This window comes from Xiphophorus hellerii, chromosome 2 (genome assembly GCF_003331165.1).
Source record: "Xiphophorus hellerii strain 12219 chromosome 2, Xiphophorus_hellerii-4.1, whole genome shotgun sequence".
NCBI lineage: Eukaryota > Metazoa > Chordata > Actinopteri > Cyprinodontiformes > Poeciliidae > Xiphophorus > Xiphophorus hellerii.
In genome coordinates this window covers 15666540-15694517 of record NC_045673.1, presented here as the reverse complement: position 1 = coordinate 15694517, position 27978 = coordinate 15666540, and the positions used below count along the sequence as shown (strand labels likewise).

The 27978-nt window shown below is 36.7% G+C and overlaps 1 protein-coding gene across 1 annotated transcript; it reads left to right on the top strand.

The window, feature by feature from the left end:
- Positions 1-169: 169 nt before the first annotated feature.
- pamr1b (peptidase domain containing associated with muscle regeneration 1b) lies at positions 170-27546 on the top strand. The gene is given in 15 exon segments (XM_032549817.1): positions 170-517; positions 10114-10290; positions 11331-11456; positions 12167-12281; positions 15709-15926; positions 16589-16690; positions 18772-18942; positions 19099-19290; positions 20436-21314; positions 21400-21512; positions 21514-21577; positions 21931-21997; positions 22149-22378; positions 26161-26519; positions 26598-27546. Coding segments are annotated over 15 exon segments (3540 nt in total). The 5' UTR covers positions 170-360; the 3' UTR covers positions 27168-27546.
- Positions 27547-27978: the final 432 nt, after the last annotated feature.

The following is a 27978-nucleotide window of genomic DNA, read 5'->3' as shown; positions in this document are numbered from 1 at the left end:
GCAAACCGGCTGTAATACATTTCAGCTCGGTGTGAACGTGCGTGTGTGTGAGATCATTATGAATTATAAGCATAAAACACTGGCGCTTGCTTTCATTCATCAGCCATGATATTGGTGTTTAAGTGAGGCAAGGGGAGTTTTTCCTTCTTTTTTTTTCTGGGAGACCACTGCCAGTGGAACTCCTTTGCAAGGCTGGGCTGTAACTTGAACCCCAGGAGCTGTAAGAGAGGGAGAAACTGAGGGGGAAAGACACTGGGCAAGAAAGAGGAAAATAAAAAGGAGGGGGAGGGAAGGAATGAAAGGCAAAGAGAGAGTAATGTCAGCTGAGTTCAGAAAGTAAACAGAGGCACAGACTGCAGCATGCTGTCTGCGGGACAGGAACAACAGCTGGGGCAAACCCATGGGAACATTCGGACAATCCGACTGACCAACACCTTTATGTCCAGAAGAGAGGGCTGGCTCCTCTCTGTCTCCCTTATTTTCATCTCTTTGCCCTTGGGGACAGCATGGCCTTACGGTAAGAGCTGTGCTATGATTTACCTTCACTGCACTTGTTTGTCTCCCTCTTCCAATCTCAGAGTTTGTCTTTTCTCATTACCCCAGCATCTGTGCTCTTGCCTTTCCCTCTCCTCTTGTCAGTCCAAGCACTCTGTAGCAGAAGAATCAGGGGGATGTGACGTCTATTTTATTGTTGTTTTAGTGAATAAAAATACAAGTCAGTGCAAGTTCTTGTCTTACATCCTTTATCATGAAACAACAATATGCCTGTGAAGTCTAGTTGAAGATAATTACTCTGTGATGTTCATCTTTTCAGCTGCTTTTGAGAGAATGAGTGGAAATGTTTTTGTTTTGAAAAAATCTGCAACAAAGCAAAAGTCGGATGCCGTCATACATTCCTCGAGGTGAATTTAGGCACTCGGAGTCCAAATAAGCCTGTTGAATCTTGGCACATGTTCCCCATTGTCTCAGACTCCCCTCTTTAAATGCTCAAGCATGCTGTGAGCAGGATTGTCTCTCCCTGCTTACCGTGACCACTTGAACCACTGGAAGACATGACTCACATTTGAGTCAGTAACTCTTTCTAATCTGTGTACCATAAACTGTGTCTAAGACTCCCGACTGAATCTCTGCCCTTTGGTCTGATTCCTCTTAGGATGCTTCAGTTTCATTAAAAACCCATATGTACAATTAAGTAATATTGGCGACTGTGGCATATGGCTGGAAAGAAGCAGTTCCCTTTGGCAGATACTTATGCTGTTGTCAGCTGAATCACTTACTGCATGTCTCGTTTCATAATCAGCTGATGATAGAACTTCTATTGCACAACATGAAGAAGATTTCCTCTTAAAAGGAGAGAGAAAAATATCCTCTCTTTGGGGGCTGTTTACACATTTGTTTCTGCTTGCATTTATGACAGTTTGGTCATGTTTTGGTGTCCCTCTTTGGCTTTTTGATGTGCTTAAGACTTCCTATTTGGTATCCCCTGTTCTCTCTCCCTTGTTGTTCTGACAAGCAGAGGTGTGTTTAGTTAAAGCCCACACAGAAATTCTTTTTTCTGGTTTAGCTCAGTCAAGATCAACATTATGTCTAGATGTTACGTAAAAAAAACAGTGACAGAGAATTTCTCATTTTATTTATATAAATTGAAATACATATACCGTATATTTATATACCGGTATATATAAAACATCTATGTACACATACAAAAAAACCCAACCTTTTTAGCTCTGTCCATGCCTCTTCTACGGACCTGAGATCAGAGCTTTGTTTTTTTGCCAAGTGTACTGTTGGTAAAAAAAATTCTCAAGAAAAAACTTTATTTTTATGTTTATATCGGCGACAAAACATGTATCCAAACGTTAAGGTCTTTGTCTTTGAGTGTATTTATGAACTGTAATTGGGCTTTTTTATGCTACTGCTAAAACAATGGCCTTTTCCTCCCTGTCTGGTCTTTCAGCACTTGCAGTTTCCATCCTGTACCGCATAATATTAGGACATTCACATGGTGTTAATACCAGCATTTAATTCTATTGCTTAGATTTCTACCATGCTGTCACGAAAACACAATGTGTGAGGTGTTGGATTAAAGTACAGCCAAGCATGTGTCTCCGTCTAACCCAGTTATTGTAAATTACCTATCTGGAGTTTTTGAAGCCATGACTTTGTTTTCTGGGCATTCCCAAATTGTTTACATTTTTAAATTTCTGAATTTTTAGAAAGTAAAAGATTTTTTAAATCCTTTGTTTTCCTGGTGTTAATAATCCCTACTGACCTAAAATAGAAACCATGTAGTCCGTTAAGATATCAAGAAAAAAGGCTGGTCTGCCTTTTTATATCTATTCTATTTAACTGAAAAATTGCTTTCAAATGCATACTTAAACAGAGACAGACTAAATTAAGAAGTGTAGCTGCATGATCTACGGTAAATAACAAGGCAACTTATTTTAACAAACTCAAGTTTCATATCAGCCTTATAATCTAAAGCTTAAAACCAGACACTTTAACTTATATAAGCATTCCATCACACTGTTTACCCACAGAGACGAATAAGGTGGACAGACATTTAATTCTGTTGGTGGTTTCCAGTCTAAGGAACCTACTCAAGACAACGTACATGGACTGGCCAATCAAATCCTTGCTCTCGAGGTATCTTCAGACACACAGTGACCACAGTGCTGCCCTGGGATTTTCCCCTTTTGGATGATAACTAAATCACTCTGACCTCAACATACCAGACAGCTGTTGTGGGCAGTAAGAAAAAGAAATTGTATGCTCCTTTACAACGCAAACCTACACTGTGCTTCCTCTCACAGCTGCTGTAAAAAAGTTATTTTTCCAAAATACATCAGTGTGAAATAAGATTTATTTTGTCAGGGGGGAAAGTATTTACTTAGTTGCATATAAATACTGCCAGTTGTCATTTATAGCAGGAAAATTCCTCCAAAGAAAATTGCCACTGAACTATGGCAAAACAAAAATATAACTGAACTTCTTGTTTTTCTGGGCAAGAAGTTCGGTTATAACTAACATCAGATGAACTGATGTTAGTAAGTTGTTTGAAACTCTGAGAAGTTAGATTATTTTTTTTTGATTAATTTAAAATGTACTTTGAAACAATAGATCTTGTGTGAAAGATAACACATGCATGGTTGCGCTCAAAGGCTATAAATAAATTCAAAAGCATTATCATGCAACAGTCTAAATTTAACATAGTATTCTAAAATGCATTCATTGTGCTATGACACTAGCAATGTCAAACTGTGGAAACAGGTTTGTAAATTCAAAATATATAAAGAAGACAACTACCACAGGTAGAAACAATGCCCACTAGTTATGTTATATAACATAATTGCTCATTGCTCACTCTGTGGTTAAGACCTTAATCAATATTAAGGTTCCATAACATTTCTGACTACGGAGGAAGGTATAATATAGGGTCTCTTCATTAAATTCTCTGCATTGTAGATTGTCCTGTGTAAAGTTTGTATGTGCATTTCCTTCTGGTCTATGCCATTATAGCTCTGACTAAATGTTAAGGGTAATTGTCCTTCTGGTGAACTGTGATCTCAGCCTCTATTGCCTGCTTCTAGCAGGTTTTCTTCAAGGATTTTCTTGTCCTTGATGAAGAAGCTCATACCCACAGCAAGATTCTACCACTACAGAACTTCACTGCGAGAATAGTCTTTTCAAGTGATTGTTGACACATGTTTGCTGTATCCACTACATGGTCAAAACACAGACAGAAAAATGAACAGCAATTTATTAGCTTGCAGATGTGCCACAATTAGTCAATAAAATGACATCAGGCTTGTATAGCGGCTTCTCAAAGTGTGTCTTATGCTGCTAATGATGTGGTATTAAGTTAGTTTTTGCCCACAACTAACAGCAGCTATTTATGTGCTCCATACTTTGGAGGGCAACATTAGTTTTCACTTCAAGAGTAGTCTTCATTGTCAAATCCCAAACCGTTCACATTTCAAAGTTTTTTCATGTCAATTTAGAGTCCAGTTTGGCTCTGAACACAACACCTGGATGCTAGTCTAAACTGGAGAAAGAGAAGATTCTCCTGGGAAATTATATGTGAGGAAAACAGGCTCCACATTTGGGTTTTATACTTATCTCACTTTCAAAAGAGGTGCTGTGTAGAAAATAGATTTGCTTCACTCATTTCGTGCAGATGTGGGATCCATAACTCAGTCATGAGGTCAAGTTCATCATCTGTAACACATTTGAAATGTTTTGTATAATCATAGGTTTATATTTAAGTGCATCCTAAAATACAAAACGACCACTGACTTTAAAGTGTTTTTTGGCAGTGGTTCAGAAGGTCAAAGGACCACTACTGCAACGAGTCCGAGCAGATGTTCACAAGAGTCATGGGAATTTTTACCTGTTGAATCTGGATCCATACTGAGACAGCTGCCTAAACTCCATAGACATTTCAAGATTGCATAGGACAAAGCAGAATTTGATTTCAGTCTCCATTTCCTGTCCATTATGGTTAATTAGAACTCTTTGCAAACGTCTTTGTGCAATCCATATTTTTGCCCATGCCAGCAACCTACTATAGCAGGAACAATAATATATTTAGACAGAAGGTGGTACCAAAGACACAGCAGCTAAAGAAAACAATGACTTGGATGATAAGCAGAAGAAACAAAAACAAACAAACAAAAAAAAAAAAACAATGGTAATTGGCCTGCATTTGTTTTGCCTCCAAAGCATTTTACCCTTCTATACACACACTCATGTTAAGCTTCACTGTAGCCACAGCTGCACTGGGTAGACCAACATCTAATCAGTGCCACCAAATTGTTTGCCTATCAAGGTGGGTGAAGTGTCTTCTCCAAGGCCACTGAGACCAACTTCAGCAGGGATTTGCCGAGCCAGTTACAGGACAAGTCCCTGCACTCTGAGGTCACAGGAGAAAGTTCACAATTACATTTTTTTAAAGGACTACACTGTGGGAAGAAGATATCTTGCAAGTATACATAAATGACTTTAAAGTCACTTTTTTACAGTTCTTTCTTCCTTTCACATTGTGTGTTGACACTGAGAAACCTTAGGCATTATCACCTCCAAGAGGATGTGGTGGAAACTGTATTTTTCCAAGTGTAATGTGGCTGTTCAGTTTAGCTAAAAATAGTATGGAAAAAGGGATGGGCTTGTATGTAAGCTTTGAGTAGCTCAAGTTCACATATGCAGAGCAGGGCTATGTCAAGATAGGCTTGGTCAAGTTTAATTTGTTGCTCACTAGTAACCTGAAAACTGTTATTTATTGAGAATTATTTGCATGATAAATATTTACTCCCATAACAATCAAAATATGAAATTTTCATGTTACATCTAGTACAGTCTAGATTTTTTATTATTTTTCTAAATCTTTAAAATTTAATATTTAGAAATCTTAGATTCTTAATTTATCTGGTGCATGTGGCTTATATCTTTGTGACAAGTCAAACAGTCTTCAGGGCCCCCTGCTGGCCTGGAGGTCCTAACTGGAGAACTGTGTACATTATACTTTGGCCAGCTTTGCCAAAATCCCAGTATTTTATGCTTTTAACTAGATGTCAAAAACCTTTTTTTAGATGGACTCATGCCATGACTGCTTAACTGTGCATTTAGAAGCTCTGTGTCTGGAATGGAACAAGCAGATACGTCTTACATAAGAGGAGATGAACATCCCCCACAAAAATGTGCACACTTAGCAAGAAAACGTACTGTGAAAAAAAGAAAACTGACCTGATCTTTAATAATGTTTTATTCCTCAGTGTTTACATCTTGTTTTCACTCGCCTACAATCATATTACAACGCATACCATAAGACAGAGATGTTTTTTTAACTTTTAATAAAAAGCGATTTCTTTATAGTTAGGGTATCTCTCTGCTGACTGTCAACACCTTTAGTTTGTCTTTAAATTCATATTAGCTGGGGGCAAATGGTAAAATCACAGTTTTGAGGTAAATTATGGGGTGTTGTGCACATCAAAATAATTTGTTCATACTTTTTCTTTTTTCTTTTTATTACAGTGTCTGAAATCATTTTAAATGCTTTTGAGAAGTGAACCTAAAAAACATCAGTGATGTAGCAGTAGAAGTGTAATAGTTGTTTGCAGGTCAACAGCTGTGTACAGACGATTTCACACCTGTTTTAACCTTCCAAAACCTCCATAAAAATGCACATGACATTTTACCAGTTCAGTCAGCAGCAACCTGCAGGTGTTCAATTGAGTGAACAACCGCAATATTTTACAGGATGGCAATCTCTTTCATTAGAGGGACAAATTTCAACAGTAAGAAAGAGTGTTTTACTCCCTGCAAATGCGCATCAAAGAAAGAGCAGAGGGAGTTCAAGAAAATAAAGATGCATTCCAGCATGTGTCCAACTCTGGGGAGAACTTTCATAATCGTGCTTTGGAGCAAAACATTGCAGCCTTAACAACAAAACTGGATTTCAGGAAAAAAAATGAATACAGTCCAGAATTTATAAACTCTGAAGGCACTATTTCCTGAGTTAATATAATACTCTGAGTAAGGCACAAGGAATAATGGAAACTGGAAAGGCATTTCTTTAGGAATGAATATTAATTGTTCTGTTGCATTCCAATGCAAACTGGGGGTCTTCTTTTACAATCTCTACACCAACAAAAACATGCATCGGTGGTCTGTGTAATCACAATGCCAGACCTTCTCATGAAGTCCTTTGACTCTTTCATGTTTATGTCCATTAAATCAAGTTTCATGGCCCCTCCAGACCATGTCCTGCAGTCCAGAGGCACACAACCTACATAATGGGGGGAGGTGCTGATGTCAGCACTTCCTAAATCACAATGCAGTAGCCATCACTTCTTTTCAAACACCGTTTATGTCTTGTTGAAAAAAAATCTTCACAAGGTAACAGTGAGGACAAGCTAAATAAAAGCACATTTACTGAGAGTTTTGGTCTCCCACTTCTTAGATGTCTAATTCTTAATTTGCTAGGATAATGTTTAAACCAATACAAAAACAGTTTTCAACTTCATTTATACAATTAAACTAATGCTAAGTGTTTTGTTTTTAAGTTCAGTAATTCTATTCAACATCTCTTTTTTTAAATGACACAGTGTTTGTGGTAAGTGAAACAGTAATGAGTGAGAGAAGACTGCAATTAGAAGCCACATTTCTTTGAGGTAGATGGGGGATTATAAATATATCACCAAAGCTCATCATGGTTTGAAGCCAAACTGTCTGTGATGAATTATCCACCGATGCAGTTTGTAAAGTACAAAAATAACTCATTATAGAGTCTGATTTTGTTCTTTGAGTTTTTGTCTGTTTTTGTTTAAGGTTTATTCTCAACCAGACCTTCTCATGAAGTCCTTTGACTCTTTCATGGCAAGGAAAGAGGGGTTGGATTTAGAGACCAAACTACCTTGTAAATAATAAGAGAACACAATAGTTTGGCCTGAAAAATCTTTACAACATTGCAACATCTTGCATGTTGAGAATTTCACTTGTGCTTTATTCCCACATATTTCTGTGCTATTGTGGGAATATAACACCGGGCCATTTTTGGAATTCTTTGTTATTTTGTCTGTAAAAAATTATCCATATTTTTTTCCTATTTCCACTTTATGTACAAAACAGAATTTAAGAGGATTGTTAATAAACTGTATAGTAAACTTTACTAACTAAAAAATCCTAATTTAGATAGTAATTGAGTGTAACAAGCTTTCTTTTCATTCTGTACTTAAAGGGGCAGCAAAAATGTTTTGAAGTGCAATTCTTTCAAGCTATAATCAGTAACAGCCCCAATACTTGATGTGTAAAGATGTCTTGCTATGAGTTTGCATAAAATTTAAGAATTTCAAACAAAGCAAACAGAAAATACTTACAACCATGGAATAAAACTCATTACCTCATCAGCAGTTTGAGTGTGAAGGGATAATAAAAAAAAAGAACTATACCTATATATACCTGGAATAAAAGGCCTCAGTTCCGCAGTAAACCATTATACATTCAATCTTACAGGTAATAATCACCATCAAAATTGTTTAAGCAAATGAGCAAATAACCAGTCATATGATCAGATAAAATCACTAAGAAACATATTCAAAACACCTTACGTCAAAAAAACTTGACACACTCAAGAATAACACACACATATAATCCAAGCGAGTGAAGGTCATAAAGGTTATTTTTACATTAATGTGGCCTTCCTCCTTTAGTAATGGGAGTCTTGTGTTAAAGTAAATTAAACTATTAAGATGTTCAGATATCCTCTTTGTAGAGCAACTCTGCCCTGGAACATAGACAACCATTTTCTACATATGGTAAGCCTGACATTATAAAGACTGCACACATTAAGAATAAAAGGCAATCAAAAACAGGTTATTTAACTTCTGTTAATAGAAATATTTATAGTTAACATAAAAAGAAAGTATATCTTTAAATTGTATTATTACATCTTGCACATACAAACCCTTCAGTAAGTTGTTTTAAATAGCTTTAGATATGGCATCTTTCTGCTTCAGGTAAGAAAACTATTAATGATAATGATGTTACACAACCCCACTTTACAAAATTGTTTTGAACTAAATAGGGAGTACATCCAGTGTTTTTTTTGTGTGTGTTTTTTTTGCTTTGGTCGCTATGGTGGGGGTTCTAGTCCAAGTTCTGAACATAAACAAAGCTGTGGGGAAACAAGGCGTAAAGTGTACCCTTCAAATTCCAATGTGGCTCCAAGGGGTCCTAACAAAGCATCAGCATGTGAAGAGCTGGGCGTGATGCTGGGCTTGTATAATCCTCCTTTTGCGCCATGTCTTTTCTCAGCAGTCGGCACACATCCCTTTAGACATGCTGTCTAGTAACATGCTGTGGATGTTTGTGGCTCTAATGTTTGATCAGCAAAAATCCACAAAAATGACTGAACAGAAAGTGTGAGCTTCCTCTTTTAGTCCAGAGGGGACAAAGGAAATTAAGATGAGCTGCTTTGCATTTCAAGTAAGCCTCATGACATGGGAATTTACATAAATTCCTACAAAATCTGACTGTTATGAAGCTGTACCCTAGTTGATGGCATGACTGATTGTCCTTCTATGTGTGTGTGCTTTCTGAGGTTGATGCCATATCAACCTAAAAGAAAACACACAATGACCTTGGTTTTGAACAGGAAAGGATATATAGTCAAGAACTTTAACTACACTGTGAAACCCAATAGCTGTCCTCAGAAAACCTGTAGGGAAATCATTTCAATATCATTACAGGATTTACTGTCAGCAATATGTCGATGCATGTTTCTGGACAAAATACTTGAGTGGGCTACAGTTCTGTGGAACTGAACTGAGACGCAATTTATGATATCATTACTGTGGAAGCAATAGGGTGGATTCACAACATTCCAAGGCATCTGTGTTTTTCTCCAGTTGATCGTGATCCTTTGAGAGATTTATCACTATTTCTTGCCTTCGTGAGTCCACTTCTTTGCTTGTATCTGTGGAGCCGAAACTTCACATCGAGGAAAGACAGAGCTAGCATGTTGTTGTGGTTTTTGCAAATCCATGGCTAAGAGCAAAGAAGTCATTATGTTTGTGGGACCGCAGGGACGTACAATATGTTGCCCTGTTACTGTGCCAAGTTTGAAGTGCAGCCCCTGCTCATCTGCCACAAGAGCATTTCACTTGTCTGTTTTAGCTTTTAAATACACTGTTACATAATATGGAAACTCAGACTCAAACATCTTTGACTGATTTCAGATCTAATCAAACATAACATTTATTGGGTTAAGAATTTACAAACACAGGACTGTCTTTGTACTTGCATTCATGCAGAGAGTAATCACTTGAATCTGTTTTCCATTGTGTTTACTTTTCCATTCTTTTTGATGAAGTAACACACAGAGGGGGTAAGCTGCAGAGGGCTCTTTTATTCGCCTAGAAAGGCTCTTGAAATCAAAGTGAAATTAAGGGGCAGAGAAGCCCAGCAGCAGAGACAAATTAATCCATAGCCCACAACGAACCACTTTTTCACAAGAGTAGTCATGTTACTGGGCATGTATTCTCCATGTCTGGTTCACTTTAATCTTTTTTTTCTTTCCTGCATGTATTTCTAACCTGTATGTGTCATGCTGTTCAGATTACAGGTACTTGTACAACCACTGCCCAGGTCCAGAGTGGAGCGTTATGTGCAGAGGCTGCTGTGAGTACGACGTTATCCGCTGTAAGTGTCCCCTCCAGGGTACTCAGGTTGGCTATGCTGTGCCCTGCTGCCGCAATGCAATCAACGAGTGCGACCCCTGTATCATCCATCCAGGTAATGCCACTGTAAATGCAGACACATATGGACACAACCCTTAGTTTAACATTAGCTTTATAGATGTTGTGACCTGTTGCCCAAGATGACTGAGAGACTGAATTACTGTTGAATTTGTTTATTTTTCTCCTAATTTCCGATCTCTAGAACCAATTTCCATTTGCTGCTTTAACTGCCACTGATCACTAATATGGAGTTAACTGAAGTGCAATTTTTTCTTTTATTGTATTTTTTGTGTTTTCCTTTATAAACCCAGTTGTTGTTTCAGTATGGTCAATGATGTCTTCCAATAGCATAAAAGCAGCAGTCAAACTTTAAAATTTCTTTTTGACTTTTAACATTAATTAGCACAACATCATGGTGGGCCGCTAGTGAAATGACGTAGCGACCCAACCAGCAGGCTTAGCTAGTTTTCTGGGGGAATCCCTGCATGTATATGTGCAAACTGAGGCCTTTAAACATGAACCGGAGTTTTAAAAGCTTTTGTTTTCTACATGCCTATTCCCTGTGGAATAATGTCATCTTTTTTTCACAGCATGAATTTGCTCATTATCTCTTTCATGAGGAAAAAGCAGCTGTTTCAATTTAAAATACCTTCGTAGCAGTTTTACACAAAAATGGTGTTTCAACGCCATAATCATAAATTTTCATTGGTAAACGGCCAGCCCTATTGTTGTTAAAATTCATACCACTCCTCAAGTTGTACGTGGCTTTTCACACTTTATGAACAGGCTGGCCTCCTAAGTGAAAATCCATCCATAAAGGAAACCATTTCTAAAAATTCTTTTCAAGAACCAGCAGCATGTGTTTGTATTTTGCTTTAGTGACAGTTGAGCCTAATGGGTTTAACAGCGTTGAAGCAAAAGAAACATTTACAGGGTTTGGTAGAGAACAGCTACCTTGCTCCTCTCATAAAAAGTTCCATTTTCCTGTATAAACACACACACGCACACACACCAACTAACAGGAGCTTCCTTAAAAATAGTATGCCGAACACCCTCGTAACTGAAATATTGCTTCCTGTTCTACATCTGTTGCAGGATGCAGCATTTTTGAGAACTGTAAGCGTTGTAACAACGGAACGTGGGGGCCCCAAGATAACTTCTTTATTAATGGAAAATACTGCGCTGAGTGTCGCCCCGGCTGGTCTGGAGGAGATTGCATGAGTAAGCTTTCTTAATCCTCTCTGGTAGCTTCTCCGTTTCTGTAAGACAAATTAAACTGAGGCTTCCATATGTTTCTTTATCTTTGATTTATCTTAAGCTGGAACTACTATGTCATCTTGGATCTTAGCCAGAACCCCAGGGCTTTTTCCACAAACAGATGAATGACAAATCAGAGTCAATAATCTGCACCCCCATAAAACAACATAATATATAGCAATGAGTCTTTTATACGCAAATATTCTACCAGGGGGTACAACTTACACAGAATGGATTTGATTATAAGCAGATGCCCAAGAATGTTTGTCAATCTCAGTTTTTCTCTTTATGTGTTGTTTATTTCTCTTCTGCTTCTACAATTATTTTGAAAACTTAAAAAGGAACAACTTTTCATTCCTTGAAATAATTAAGCCACAGTTAAAAATGTAGCATTGGAGCAGTGGATAGACTCATGAACACCCAGTCCTCAATCCTCAATGTGGTTGTCATGGGTTCAAATCCCAGCCACTTGACCTTTGCCAAATGTCTTCTCCCCTCTCTCATACATGTGTGTCATATTTATTCTTTTTTACGTCTATGTGGACCATGAGTCTGCTGAATAAATTAAACCTACGTTCTTGACAATCTACTGTGAAATAAAGGCCGCTAGAGCCAAATCATCCATAAAAAAATAAAAGAAAAGAAAAGCAGCATTGATTTTATGTTTGTTTCAGAGTGTGGAGGAGTTATCCGTAAACGGCAGGGCCATTTGGTTCTTGAGAGCTACCCCAACAATGCAAGGTGTGAGTGGACCATACAAGTGGAAAAACCGTTTACTATTGAAATCAGGTAAGGCATCAAACAGTTATTTTCACATTTCCTTGTCTGCTATCTGATACGGCTGTATAGTTAGATAGATAGTTATGTTACCTCTGTATAGCATTGATACACAATGTTAACGTGTGGTCTCAATCTAAAACTTACTTGTAGGATGTTTTCTTCCCTATCAAATGGCCTTTATTATAAATTTATAGAAACCAGGAAATTCTGCACAGTTCTAATATTACAATTTATTTTGCACCAATCAAAAACAATGACATTCTAATTAATATAAGGGTAAAAAAAAAACCCACCTCTTACTTGTTTTTAAAACTGGTAATTGTGTCATTATTAAGTTTCATGGAGGACCTAAACACAGAGATTTACTGTTACAAAAACAGAGTTCTTTTAATGATGAATAACAAAATAATCAGGAGACTTAAGAGTTGAATGCACTGAAGAGCAGAGCATGGAACAAAACAGGAGATGAGAAACCAGAAGAACCCAGCAGGGAATGACAAAAAGAAAGAGGCTTAAATGAAGAATGTGATAGCTGACAAGAAGCAGGAGGTTGATGACAAACTGAGTGCAGCTGTGAAGGAAGGCAAACAAGTAGACTGAGAGATGAATAATTAACACTAATGAGCAGAACAGAGACTCAAAGAAAAAATAAAAACAAGTGGTAAAGAAAACTGCTGATTCAAGAGAACAAAATCCAATGGCATAAAAAACAGAACACAAGTATAAACAAAATAAATACCAAGGAATTAACTCATATGGCAACACCTTAAATTTCAACAATAGGACAAACAGAAATGAAGGGCAAGACTTAGAAAACAAAATAAACAGAAGGAAATCATCAAAACACAATTGGAAACAGGCCTACCACCAATACTTTTAAGACTTTATGAAAGGCAATTAGTTCAGATGAAATGTCAATACATAGTGTCCATAGCTAGAGATAGCTGTACCCGACTTCATGTGTTTCTATAAAACTGTGGAAAACTGTGGAACTTCTGCTATAGACACTGTTTTTAGAAAACTTAAAATGAAAGCAGTTTTATTATGTTCTCATATTTACTTCTAATGATAAGGTATGATCCCACACAATGGTTTAATAAGTCTGGCAGAAATACTGCCATATTAATTGCATCTCATGGGATCTAAATTAATAATAGAAGTTTAATTTAATAGACATGTATTTAAAGTAAGTTTAATAGCTGCAATTTCAAACTTGCACGCAAGCCAGAGGCCAAGTTCACAACCTGTGAGGATTGGTTAACATAACAAAATGGGTTACACTCTCAATGATAGAAAGTATATTTAAAGTTGGTATTAAGTCTATTAAACATGGAAAGTAGTTTCTGCATGTGAACAGCCCATCATGCAGATGCTCTGCATTTTGTTTTAATTTGCTGCTTACAGATTTAAGCCGTACTTTCCAAAGAAAATCCTAGCAGTTTCTTAGAAAAGGTTATGAGAATTCACAAAATGACCACTTTGTCACAATAACTTTGAAACTTACAAAAACAGATTTTGTGTGGTCAAAGTTAATGGTATATTCATCGACAATCTGAAATAGCCATTACTAACTGCCCTCCTTTCTTTAAATTTCCACTTTGCTCAAGTATTTCTGCACAATGTGTTTTGTGGAATGGCAAGTTTATAGCAGAATTTGAAAACCATAACTGACCACATTTTTCAGGAAAAGTCATTATTTCGCTGTGCCATGGTAACTTTCTATTTCTGTACCTGTTTCTCATTTCACATAAAGAGTTTTACAAGCAAGTTTTTGAACAGAGATTTAGCAAGACCACATTCAGGCTGAAAATTCAATAACTTTTTTTTCTGTTAAAAATTAAGTTATTGGACAATATTCAAATTAACATGTCTCAACTGCAAGTCATATTAGTCAGTAGAAGCTGCAGCAGAACAACCTTCATTCGTGACTGTCTGATATTATGGAAAACCTAGAAATGTTTAATCTTAATGATCAGATTTTTCTGATTTTCTTGATTGTTCTCAAAATCACTTGCTGATACAAAGTAAATAAAGTATCTAACTTTCTCCTTAACATTATTAAATTCACTTAAAATCACATTAAGATCCCAAAGCGGCTCTCTTTTTAGAGCACACACTGTTCTGAAAATAATTCTATTAATTTCACTTAAAGGTCTGTTTAAGTTATTAACAGTTGTATTTCTTATTTTGGAAGTAATGTGCAATTAACATGTTTCGGCAACATCAAGGAAAATATTTAACAGGCTTTCAACAGCTGGCAATTGTAATTAGAGTGATGTACATGGTGAATAAGTTCGAAGGAAAGCAGATAATATTGTTGAAAGTAGTTTAGCTAAATACAGCAATGTAACAGAACATACAGAGATTTTTATTTGAATGATCAGGTGGTGAATATGGCCTTATCCATTAAGAAATCAATTAATGTGGTGCCAGAAATGGTAAAAAAAAAAAAAGAAAAAGCAAAGTTGGGGATTGGAATATGGCTTTGTTGCTAAGTGATGATTATCTCGCCATATTCATGTTTAATGTAAACAAAGTTATAGCTAGTAAATACATGTAAGTGTTATATTAATCATTACTCAGAACCCGCCATCTTGCTTTTATTAGGATAATCAAAATATCTTAATCCTTATCATTGTTTTCATACCAAAAAAAAAGCAAACAAAGCAATCTGCACAATCAGTGGAAATTATTTTATCTAATAATGGTAAGTAATTTGTATTTCAAACACAGATAAATAAGATCAAGGTTACTTAGTAATCAGAAAAATTCTTTTGCCATATTTTCTGAAACTGCCATTATGCAGTGAGTGTTTCTGTGATACGACAGCCTATGAAAGCAAAACAGGGAAACTCTGGTGCCATGGTTCTCTCAGAGATTCTTAAGCTGTTTTCAGGTTGGATTTAAAAACAAACAAAAAAGAAACAAATCATTGTTGTTTGTAACCAAAAAAGAATAAAAGGCAGCAGGAATCCAGGAACCATTCTGTGGCAGCACTGATTGCTAGATTCTGCATGCAGAACCAATTATGCAGTTAGATGGCTTGGGAGGCTGAGCTTAAGCACGTAACAGAGGAATAAATGGGGCCTAATTGCTGACAGAAACTGTTCCACTTAAATTTCTTCAATCTGATGTTCGACCTCCGCTTTAACCATTTTTAGTAGTGATAGTAGGGTTGCTCCAGAGAAGTAGGAGTGGGAAAAAGGTTTCTTAAGAATCATCAGTTCTCTGCTGCTGGAGCACCAATGTAAATGCCCACAGTGAAACCAGTTTGACACAGTCATAGCATGAGAATATATTTTTATATCGTGATTATTCCACTCTGAAAAAAAAAAAATGTTTAAGTGCATCATTAAAACCCAAAATGATATTAATAGCCATGATGAACTACATGAACTTTTGACTGCAACAATGCTTCTGATTTCTGTGCTTACAGGTTCATGATGCTGAGTCTGGAATTTCACCCTTCCTGTCGCTATGACTTTGTAGAGGTACGTGATGGAGACAGCATCAACTCTCGTGTCATTGGTAGATTCTGCGGGAACAATCGACCTGCCGCACTCCAGAGCTCTGGCAACACTTTGCACATTTTGTTTGTTTCTGATGGTTATAAGAATTTTGATGGATTCTTCGCTACTTTCCAAGAAAATTCAGGTGGGTCATCTACAAGAGAAAATTAAAGCAGTGTTGCACCCACTTAAATGAATAAATGTAGTGACCAGCTGCATCAACCCTTGCCTTAGCTATTACCCAAGAGAACAATTTTCACCAAAACCAAGTCTTAGTTCTGTAAATGAGAACTGTGTCATATGCAATAAATAAAAGGGCATTTGTGAAGTTAAACTCAATGAATAAAGAGGCTCTTTAAAGCCTCCACAACAGATACAAACAAGAAATAAGTTTCCATGGCACACTGTGTCCATGGCCTTCTTAAATGCCTATAATACTGCACGACTGGCACCTACATGTTACAGCAAAGGCCTTCGTCACGCTATTGAGTCTGTTATTAGTCAGTTGGGAAAACAAAAAACCTTCTTTCCAGAAATGTCTTATTTTTTTAAACTTACAAACCTACAGCAAACATGCATACACACACGCACGCACGCACCCCCACACACATCAATTACTAGCAGCCAAGTCAAAAGTTGTAAAAGTAAACTGAGGCTGTTTTGTGTAAAATGCCCACATGCATTTAAAAAAGACTTCAGCTTTTAACATGAAGGATGTAATATGTTATGGACGGGCGTTTACAGTATGTGTGTGTGATTAATCCTTAATTATGGCTGTATCTCAGTGTCATATTTTCCTGTCAACAGCTTGCAGCTCATCCCCTTGCCTGCATGATGGGACTTGTATTCTGGACACTTCTTACACTTACCACTGTGCCTGTCTAGCTGGCTATACAGGGGAAGAGGTGTGAAAATGGTACGTGTTTAGGATTTATTACTGCAAACAAAATGCTTATAGTTGTTTACAGTATTTACAACGTGTTCAGGTTTTGACTGAGAGAATCCATCCTTGAATATTTAATTTCATGTGGCATGGACTGTACTGAGCCTTAGGAAATAAAATAAGATGGAATAACTATTTCAGTAATTCTAAAAGGAGACACACCTAGTTACAGCAGTACTTATCAAGAACTTATTTATTCATTGAAGCTTTTTTTTCTCTTGTGTTTCTACCCTGAGTCAGCCAGTGATTCACTGTCATGAGGGAAATGCTTGTGGTCTGGACCGAGTTCCTAGCAGCTGCCTCCAACATCTGAAGTTCTCAAGAAATCCAAAATTAGTTTTTACCCAAAAATCTGAAATCCACCCAATTAATCAGTTTTCCTGATTCAAGGGAGGACACATTAAAACAATAAATGTTGTAATTATTTCAGTTGTGGACAGACACCGTACACCACAAAAGTATTCACATCCCATTTTTCTATTTTTCTCTTTCAAAAAAATCTAATGTTAATAAAAAGGAAAATTTATATAATTAGACTTTAAGTTAGAAAGCTGTAGTACAGTGTGACAGGTATTTTTATTCACAACCCTGTGATTTCCTGTGATAACACCCACCTAATTAGTAAACAGAGTTTATTTTTGTGAAACTGTGCCTGACTTTTGTGATGCTCCAGCTCGATGCTAAGGAGCTTACCAGAAATTGCATGCACTGTAAACAACAGTCCTTCTTTGCAAAACGAGAAGTGCCAATCCAAATGAGGAGGCTGTTAATTCAATATTCTGAATCCTGGACGACACGGACTGAATGGCTTCGTTCACTTTGTTCGCTGCCATTGCTAAAACTACACGCAGATTTCGAAGAATGGATAATGGATAGGCTTGTAGTATTTTACATAAACTGCATACAGTCCAAAACGTTACATTTTGATAACAACAGTTCTAAAATGAACCAGGCTTTAAATGTGGGAAAACTGTGACTGGAACTTGATTTTTCTGTAGACAAGACCGTAACTAATAGTCTTGTGAACAGATTCCCCAACTGTGTTCTTCAACTCTTCAGCTCTTTTAGTTACTATGGGCCTCTTTGCTGCTTCTCTGATCAATCCTCGGTTTGTTAGTTTAGTTTGTTGGTAGGTTTGCTGTTGTGCTATACATTTTTATTCTATTTTTTTTTAATTCTTTTTACATTATGAAATAAATATTTTGTCATGAGATCTTCAAAATAGAAAATTGTTTTGATCCTTTGGCATCTGAGTCATATTGCTAAACTCTGTTTAATGATAATAAAAGATTTAGAAACCACAATAAAACATGCCCAGATTATAAAATTGCTTTCCAAGTCACAAAGCCAAAGATGTTGCAGTTCACATCAACACATACATTTTCCTGAGAGATTACCTGACACGGAGAACTGCAGTTTTAATGTACTTTCTTCGTGACCTTAACTCTTGGTGTTGCAGGTCTTTTAGGATTAATATGGACGTAGAAATTGAATGTTAGAATCTGCACAACAATTCTAATATCCAACACAGGAACAATTGAGTTTTTTATCTGTTCCACAACCATTTTATCAGTTTGTCTCACTTCAGTTCATAAATGCTACTTTACGACAGTGGAAAGTTGAGCAGTTTGACTACGGCTCTTTTATTGCATCTATTTCTGGCAAATTTACAAGCCATGTGTGAAAGTTTTGCTGTGAACTGTTCACACTTTACCACGACGGGTGAAATTAATTGTAAACAAGCCCCTGTGATAGCAGGGTACGCTTTAAAATCTTTGGAACTTTCTTAGTGGAAAGCAAATGATATGTTTGACTTTTGTCAGTCATTGCATGTGGGCAAAAACCAAAATGATGTGACTGCATTGATTTGTGTTTTCGTAGTTGTTTAGAACATTAAACAACTATGAATACAATAAAACAAAGTTTGAGACATTCAAGATGCCTTCTATACATCATAATTGTGAACATGCACTATTTGTTTATGAAAGAGGAAATGAAAGCAGCATGTTTTCATTAATAAACTGTGCAAGTCTGTATTTCCTCTTAGTGGTGGGATGCCACAGGCCTCCAGTGCCCAAACATGGTTCTACAGAGGGCCTGTTTCTACATTCTGGTTCTCGCATCACTTACCGCTGTGACCCGGGCTTTGAACTGCGGGGGTTTCGTACTGCCATCTGCCTGACCGATGGCACCTGGAGTGCAACAGCACCTGAATGTGGTAAGATAAAATATGGGATTTAGTTTCTTCCAAATAGTAACAGTTGTGGATTTGGGTAGTCAGTGTGGCACTCTCTTGTTTTTGTGACCTTTTCACGCAGCCTGAGGGATGATGTAGATCATGGAAAATAGCTTGATTTTCTTCCCTTGTCTCTAGTGCCAGTGGAAAGAGTCTGTACTTTACCACCCAAGCCAGTAAATGGTGACCACCTGTTGGTGTATGGACCAAATGATGTCCTCATAGCACTCCAGTATATGTGCAACCAGCCCTATGAACTCATTGGGATCTCCCAGAGAACCTGCCTCCCAAACAACACCTGGAGTGGGACTCCTCCTTTTTGCTCTAAAGGTCAGACTATGTTTCCTACAACATAAAAATAACACAAAAACAATCCGACTATGGGTCAAATATTTACGTATCAATCAATTTATTTTATAAAGATATCTTTGAAGAAATAAGTTAAAAAGATGTTCAGCATTAAGACAAAATTCAAACAGATTCAAGCCTGTTTTACAGACCGTTTGTTGAAGTCTAAAAAAGTAATCATACCTATTACATGACATAATGTAACATGACATTATGTGTAATTTATTAGCATTTTATGTGACAGACGTAGTGCACATATGGTTTCCAAAAATGTGTAAAAATAAAAAACTGAAGTGCATTTGAATTCAGCAATACTTAGTGCATCTTTTGCTGCCTTTGCAGGTGTCTGTTTGCTCCAGCTTTGCATATCTCAACACAAAAATGTTTGCCATCTCTGCTTTGTAAAGTTTCACAAAGCTCAGAGAGATTGGAGAGAGTTTCTGTGAATACAATTTTTCAACTCTTGCAAGAATCTGGATTTTGACTTGAACATTCCAACTCATTATTCATCTTGATTCTAAACCACTTCAATGGCTGGTTCAGGTTATTTTTCTAATAGAACACAAACCTCACTAATAAATGTTTGTGTCGGCTTTTCTTGAAGAATTGTTCTGTGTTTAGCTTCATTTCCCCCCTTCAATTCATCACCTTCACTAACCCTACTAAAGAAAACTATCCCCAGCATTAAGCCTCCCATCAACAGTTTTTGCAGTTAGTGTAACATGTTAAAGTGATGTAAAGTTTTTTGTCTAAATAGAACCACTAAATATGTACTTTAAAAGATACTGTCTTTTTTTTTTTTTTGCTAGACCAGAGGACCTATTTCAGTATTTTTCCAACATGCCAGTCCTAGTGGTCAAAATTTGATTTGGGTTGAACTAATAATTGACATGTCGACAGATTTTCCTGTTATGACCGGAAATAGCTTGATCATTTGTTAAAGAAAAAATATATATATGTCATTCTCTGTCTACTTCACAATTCATGCTGGTCTAACAGATGACATCCATATAATATATATTTGCCCTTTTTGGTTGCAATGTGATGATACTTAAAAAACCTTGAGGGATGTGGGAAACTGTTCCAAGTGTCTCTCTTAAGATCTTTTCCTTTGCTTTCATCCACAGTGAATAACACTCTAACTGAGTCTGAAAAAGATAAAAATAAAGTGCAAGAGGCAGACACTGGCAAGGGAGTAGATATAGAGAGTGAGAAAGATAACAGTAAAGCTAAAGCGATACCTCAACAAAACACAACAGAAAAAGGAAGTGCTGGCAGGGAAGATATATACTCTTGGGTAGAGAACACAACATCAGTGGACACTGAAGATAAATACACTAAAACAGTTCCAGAAAATACTGTCGACACAGGTAAGGATGAAGGTGATTTAGAAGAAACAAATACTGGATCAGAGAGGCCCAGCGAAGACAAAAAAATTGAAGTGGATCCTAAAAGCACTGACAGCAGGGATAACACAGTTGAGGAAAAAGAACCAGAGGGACCAAAGGCACCAGAGAAAAAGGAAGAAAGTTCAGACCCTGAGCCAGAGAAAGGGAAGGCTAACACCACAGAAATAGTGCCAAAAAAAGACAAAGGGCAAGAAGAGAAGCAACGAAAAGATGAACAAATTAATGGAAAGAGAGACCCAGATAAATTTGGCCCAAATGACACAAAACTGAAGACGAATGTGTCTGAGGGTGACACCACTGCGGAAACATTTGAGCTGGATTTGACAAAGAACAGCACAAACTCTCCGAACTCAAAGGATGCAAAGAAAGAAAATAACACCACTGGATCTCCGACGACAGTGAGGAAAATTGATCCCTCTCGAATTAATGTGACACAGTACACTTTGTACAGAGCAAATGGGGAAAATGGGAAAACAAAGGAAAAATCTCTTACTACCAAAGACGAAACCGAAAAAGATTCCTTAGAAAAAACTAAGGAGTTGGAAAGAAAGAAGGAAGAAAGAGAAAAAGACAAAGAAGTCAACCAAAGCCAAACAGGCAAGAGTTTTATTTAAAAAGAAAAACACACAAAAAAAATGTTCTGAGTTTTTAAACTCATCTACAGTGTGTTCCATTTTTGCAGAGAGGAGGTGTCCTCCTCTTCCCCGCTTGTACAACGGCTACCACCAGGTGGTGCCAGGGTTGGATCTAGAAACTATGGAGTTTATGTGCAACCACTCATATGCTCTCAGCGGCGAATAAAAGGCGAACCTGTCAGCCAGATGGTACCTGGAGTGGCAAGCAGCCCTTCTGTCTCAGAGGTACTGGTACTTTATGTTTATTTTAGTTTGGTCTAAATGTTTTGGAGATTTTTGCCAGGTGATAAAAAAGGGAAAATCTCTTTTACTCTCCTGATGAATGTAAGAAAGAGGCAACAATCCAAAGCAGACTAAAAGTAGTAAATGCTCCAGAGCACTCTCATCCTGCAAAGAACAATTCCCATTGTTACAATTCCCATGTTTTATATGGGAATATAAAACATGGGAGGTTTTACATACACTTTTAAAGAGTTGCTATTACCTTTTTAAAACCTGATGTCAATTCAATTTTACTGTTTGTATCGGACGTGCTCTGAAAATATTATTATTATTATTATTATTGTTATTATTCACAGCATGTCGAGAACCCAAAGTATCAGAACTGGTCAAGCAAAAAATTTTGCCACCACATGTACCGTCCAGGTATGCTCATTAATGTTTTCACACAAATATATTGAAGTAAAAGTAATTGACCTGCCAGAACACTACTTAAAATGGTTAACTTTTAGATCAGAAAGAAACTCTTTTTTTCAGTACTTGCATGAAAAAGCTTCTTTTTTATTTTGCCCCACAGGAAGACGATCGTCCACAGGCTCCTTTCCTCTGCAGTCAACCAGAAGCTCCAGGCTGTGGGGCCCACTAAAAGTTCCCCAGTGCTTCCTCAGCTATCCCAGGGCTTCCATCATCTTTACACCCATATTGAGTATGAGTGTGCTTCTCAGTATTATCATCACTTTGGCAGCGCTCGGCGCACATGTTTAAAGACAGGGAAATGGAGCGGACGCCATGTCTCATGTTCACCAGGTGAGGGCAGCAGGGCTTCACTTATGGTCATGAGGTAGAAGAAGATGCACACTACTGCTGCTTTGATATATTTGCAATCATAAAAGGCCATTAGATAATTTCTTGACAGTTTACTATTTATAAATGTTTAGGATTAGGCAATGTCAAAGGACGTAAATATTTATTAAAAAATATTTATCCTTCTCATGCTTTTAACTATTTTAATAGCTTTTACAATTTTTATTCTGCACAACATATACTTTAATATTTAAGCAATGTAGCTTTTAACTGTATCCACTGTTTTAACAACATTACAGTATTTTATCTCTTACACAAAAAAAACTACAAACTGCTCCGTTAATACTGTCTCTTCATGCAACCATTTACTCATTGAGTTTGACAACAACATTGTTTCTGTGTTATTGAAATAACCCATAAAGAAAAGACACCAGAAAAATGTCTTTTACCATTTCAAAAGTGAAAAATACAATAAGTTCAAAATGAACTCAATCTCTAGTCCTTCAACTGTTTCTCAGCTAGCTCAACACTATGTACAATGTTCGCTCGCATTAGCATTAGTTAGCCTCCAGAAATACGTCCCGTTTTCTACACAATGTCCTATCCAAAGCTGTACAAAGTGACCCACCAGTTGACTCTCGAGTCTACAACCTCTTAATTCTTAAAGGACACCACATTTATGCATCAAAATACATTTTTACTGACCTGCGATATGAAAAAGACGAGACACACACGTTGAGCTCCTTTTACCTTCTACAGGAAGATTTATTCTTCTGGTGTGCTCAATCTTTTCTTGGTCACTAACGCGTCAGCGCCCCCTAGCGGCCATGTGTAGAATTGCACGGACTAACTGAAATAACACTACAGAACTTATTACGGTGAGAAATTAAAGATACAAAATGAAAAATTATGTTGGGGTGCCTATTTTCTTACTACTTGGTTTTGTTTACTAACAACTTGTTTTTTTTACCCCTCTACAATATACGTTTATTAAAACAGATCAATTTTAAAAAATAAAATAATTTTGCTGGTGGCTTAGTTTTTTTTTTCCGTTCTCATGGTATGCTTGTCTATTAAAGAGCAAGTGCAGAGCTAACACCTAGACAGAACTAAACCAAGACACAAATGTAATGTTGCCATCTTGAAAAGGCTAGAAAATGCCACGTTTGAGTAAAAACCTCGTACCACTTTACAATAATATTCCCAATATAAAGAATTTATAAATTTATAAGCATTTATAAGCAATATACTGATTCACACTGAAGGCTTTTCGTACACTGACTTAAAACCAATTATTCACAAGAAACTAGTATGCTCTTAAACCACTACTGGGTTAATAGCTGAATAGTTAACTATTCATTAGACAATTATGTAGTAGTGCAATTGCACCGGGTATTTTGTCACCAAAATGTTTGTAATTAGTTGCAGAGAGAAGGTAACAGTTTGTAACAATGTAATATTGCAAGCAAAATAGAACATGTCAAACCAAATGAACTTTCTACTACATCATAATGAATGATATAAACAATAAAATGCCTTTCAAGTGAAGGCCATGTTGCTGACTTTTTTAAGGAGCACATGGAAGCACAGCAGTACATCCCATTAATGAAGAGATGTCATTTATAACACTTTTAATACATATGGGGGACTAAAGTGCATCAGGACAGTGCAAATAATTTAATCTTAGCTCTTGATAGGCTTTTCTTTGTTGATGATGCTTCTGGATGAAAATTTAGAAAAGGATTAAGCATCAACTGCCCACCAGATGGCGCCAGCGTAGGTTGTTTAATAGAAAATTACTAAAGAGGGTTGTAAAATAATTTTAATATCCCTTTAGCTACTGGAATGCATTGCCTTTTAGACTGGTTTATTTTACACCAGAGACACTGGTCATCAGTTTTATAGTCATAATGGAATAACAAAGGTTTATGAATTACAATACTCTTGAAGATTGTAGTTATTGCATTTTAGTATGAGATTTGTTCTTACATGCAAATATTTGCTTTGTCATGGCCTCATTCTATCTTTCTGTGTCTTTAACCTGGGGGTTATCTAAAGTAGATAAGATTTTAAGTTTTCATCTTCTCAATGAAAGACTGCTGCAGTAAAAAAGATTAAAATATGCCTTTATGGTTTTTTCTGAGAAATATGAAGCTAACTGACTGCTTGAGATAAACACCAGGCCCAATGCAGTGGATGGATGTAAATTCAACTGTTGCAAAAAAAACTAACCACAAGTTGTGGGATTGAAGGCAATAATCTACAAAATCTCATTTGATTTAATATGTCTACATTAGATTTGTATTGAATGCAATGCTTGATTTACAGATGGTTTAAACTGGAATGATTTGAGATTAATTATTATGTAGTATGTCCGATGTGTCTTTTGATGATCATAAGGAAGCAACGTTTAAAACATTTTCACATAGACCCACAAAGCAAGTTTTTATTGTTCTTAAATATGATCATATCATTTTACAGAACACAGATCTATTTTTTGCCTTTGTTTTATTTATTTCTACAAGCAGTTCAGTAAAAAAAACTGATAATAAAACTGTAACTGATGTGTAATACTGAATTAAGAAATAAATATAAAGAGACTTTAAAACAATACTATCTTTTATTTAAAAGATTTTCATGTAAGCTGCAATTAAATTTTCATTTTATCACTGCTAGAGCACTGCTCTTCTTTTTGTCATGAGCAACAGCAGCATTTTATAAAAATGCACTATTCAAGAATGTAATAAAAAAATCAATTATTCATACCTCTAGCTGTTAAGTGGAAGGAAACAGGTATATCATTTTAAATAAGTAAATAAGTATGAAATGCCTGTGTATTTATCTTCCTGCTTTTGTCTGAGGTATTTGGACACTTGCACAGACTCCATTACATTAAACCGCTGGCTGTATGTTTAGAATCTCTGGCCTTGGAATGGAATGCCAGATAAATCTGTATTTTTCAAACAAATAATCTCTTTACCCCCATATTTACATAAATATGTACTATTTATGTTCATAGGCTGTGCTTGATTTTATTTAGAAGTACATAAAAGTGCAAATACTTGCAATCCTTTCAAATTGTTATTCTTCTGATTCACAATTATTCTTCATATCTGTTATCTGCTGGTATGGCACATAAAATCCCAACAAAAGCCATTGAAATGTGCAGTTGTAGCATCAGAAAATTGAATAAGCTTAAGGGGTCTTAATACTATTAAAGGACAATTGTTTATGGAGTGTATTTAATAAATAAATAAGAAATTTCAGATGATTAAAAAAGAAGTAAAACCAGTACTTAGATGAGCTGGTTAGGACATGTACAGAGGAGAGATGGTGAATACATTGGTAGAAGGATGCTGATGCTGGAACTGCCAGGCAGGAGACCTAGAGGAAGACCAAAGAGGAGCTTTATAGATGAAGTGAAAGAGGACATGAAGTGGAGTGATGAGGAAGATAGGGTTAGTTGGAGACAGATGACTCGCTGTGGCAACCCATAAAGGGAAAAGCTGAAAGAAAAATAAGTCAAACAAGTAGTTAAGCATTTATCTTATTTTATTTTTCTGTCTTTTAGATTATTAGTCAGATAGGCAAAATAAATTATTGCTGTCATTTGACATTGCCAACTATGGCACTGGTTTGCTTTTTATTTGTCTTCAAAGGAAATAAAATCATTAAAAGTCTGTAAGTTATTAATTCAGTCTTTATTTAAATAATTTCTTTCTGTATCTTCCTGTTTCGCCTTGATAATAGCCTCACCTCTCGTTTTGTTTCTTCCTTTTTGGCAGTCTGTGGGAAACATGTAAACTTTGACCCAGAGAGGCCAGAAGAGGCTCACTGGCCCTGGCTGGCGGCCATATACCGCCGCTCCCTCAAGGAGACCGAGACTAAGGTGACAAAGGGAAGCAACCAGGACGAAACACTGAAGAAAGATGCTGGAGACAGAAGTAGCAACCTAAATCAGGCCTCTGACTGGCAGCTTGTCTGCAGCGGGGCTCTGGTTAACCAAAGGAGTCTGGTAGTTGCAGCTCACTGTGTGACAGAGCTTGGAAAGATGTATCCTGTGGATACAGCCACCATCAAGGTGGTCGTTGGGAAGCACTATCGCAATGACCGCAGGGAAAATAAGGGTCCTCAACACCTCAGGGTAAGCTTCTGGATGTTTTATTTTCCAATTTTGCTCTTCAAGAAATCTAATAAAGTTACAAATCTCTTTCTCTCTTAGGTGAGCTCCATTGCTGTGCATCCAAATTACGATCCTAATATTCTTGACTCTGACATTGCTGTTATCAAGTTATTAGACAAGGCAAGAATTGGAGAAAAAGTCTTGCCGCTCTGCCTGTCAGAGAACGAGGAGGAAGAGGTTACATCAGATCAAGGGCTTGTGACAGGCTGGTCTCCATTGCAGGATTCTAGTTTGGGCCTTGAGGAAAAGGCAAGGGTTGGGCTGGTTCACCTTGCTGATATAGTCCCGTGTGAGCATCAGTATGCCCGTAACGGTGTGCCGGTCAGTGTTACAGACAATATGTTATGTGCAAGCCAAAAACCTGACTATGGTCCATCTAACATATGTCCGTCTGACACTGGGGGCATCCTTGTCCTCCCTGCCAACTCTGGGAACCAGGTCAGCTATAATTCAAAGTTCTCTCAGGTGCAAAAGGACAACAGAGGCTTGTGGAGACTCCTGGGACTGGTGAGCTTTGGCTATGATCAGGGGGAATGTGATCCTGAACTCTACACAGTTTACACACGTGTGGATAACTTTAAAGACTGGATTGAGAGCAACATCAAATAAAGACCTGGCCTCAGAGTACTCATTCTGTCCAATGTCTAACGCAAAAGGGCATTTTCCAAGTAAATGCAGACGCAACACTGGACAATATAATGCTTTAAGTGAATTGGCGTGGTAGCAAACCTAGATGTGTTAAGCAATTACCTCTTCCTCTGAATAGCTCAAAGTTTGGGTGCCTTAGACTAATGTTAAGACTTGAAAATGACCAGAAAACAATTCAGATGATCATTCTAACTAATAAAGGTTTGGATTGTAATATCTATTAAGTCCGTGTTCTGAATAATAACAGAACTAATGGTGCAAAAGATGTATATAATGTATTAAAAGACATAATGTAAAATGTTGCATTTTTTTAATAAAGAAAATAGTGTGTTAAAAGGTATATGTCCCCATTCTTAAATATCACAGTACGTTACACCCTCAACTTTTTCACTCTTTTTTTTCTTTTACATTGCAACCACAAAACTAAATGCATCATCGTCAGTTAATAGAACCAAAAGCATTTAAATCAAAGAAAAAAGATAAGGCCAAAATAAAATCATGTCATCGGACCAAAAAACATGTTTGAAAGAACTGAAAAATAGTCTGAAGACTCAACATGTAAAAGCATGATTACAATGTTATAAAGTAGAATTTAGAACCCTCAGTATGGTGGCTTCAATATACAATATGTAACTTCAGAGAAAGCAATTACAGTTGAATGGACAACTCAAACCATAAATAAAATACTCTGAAACTCATAAAAGATAGGATTTCCAAAATACAGTATTAGTAATTAGAAAACTGACTTTGATCTAGTGCAGAAATATTTTAG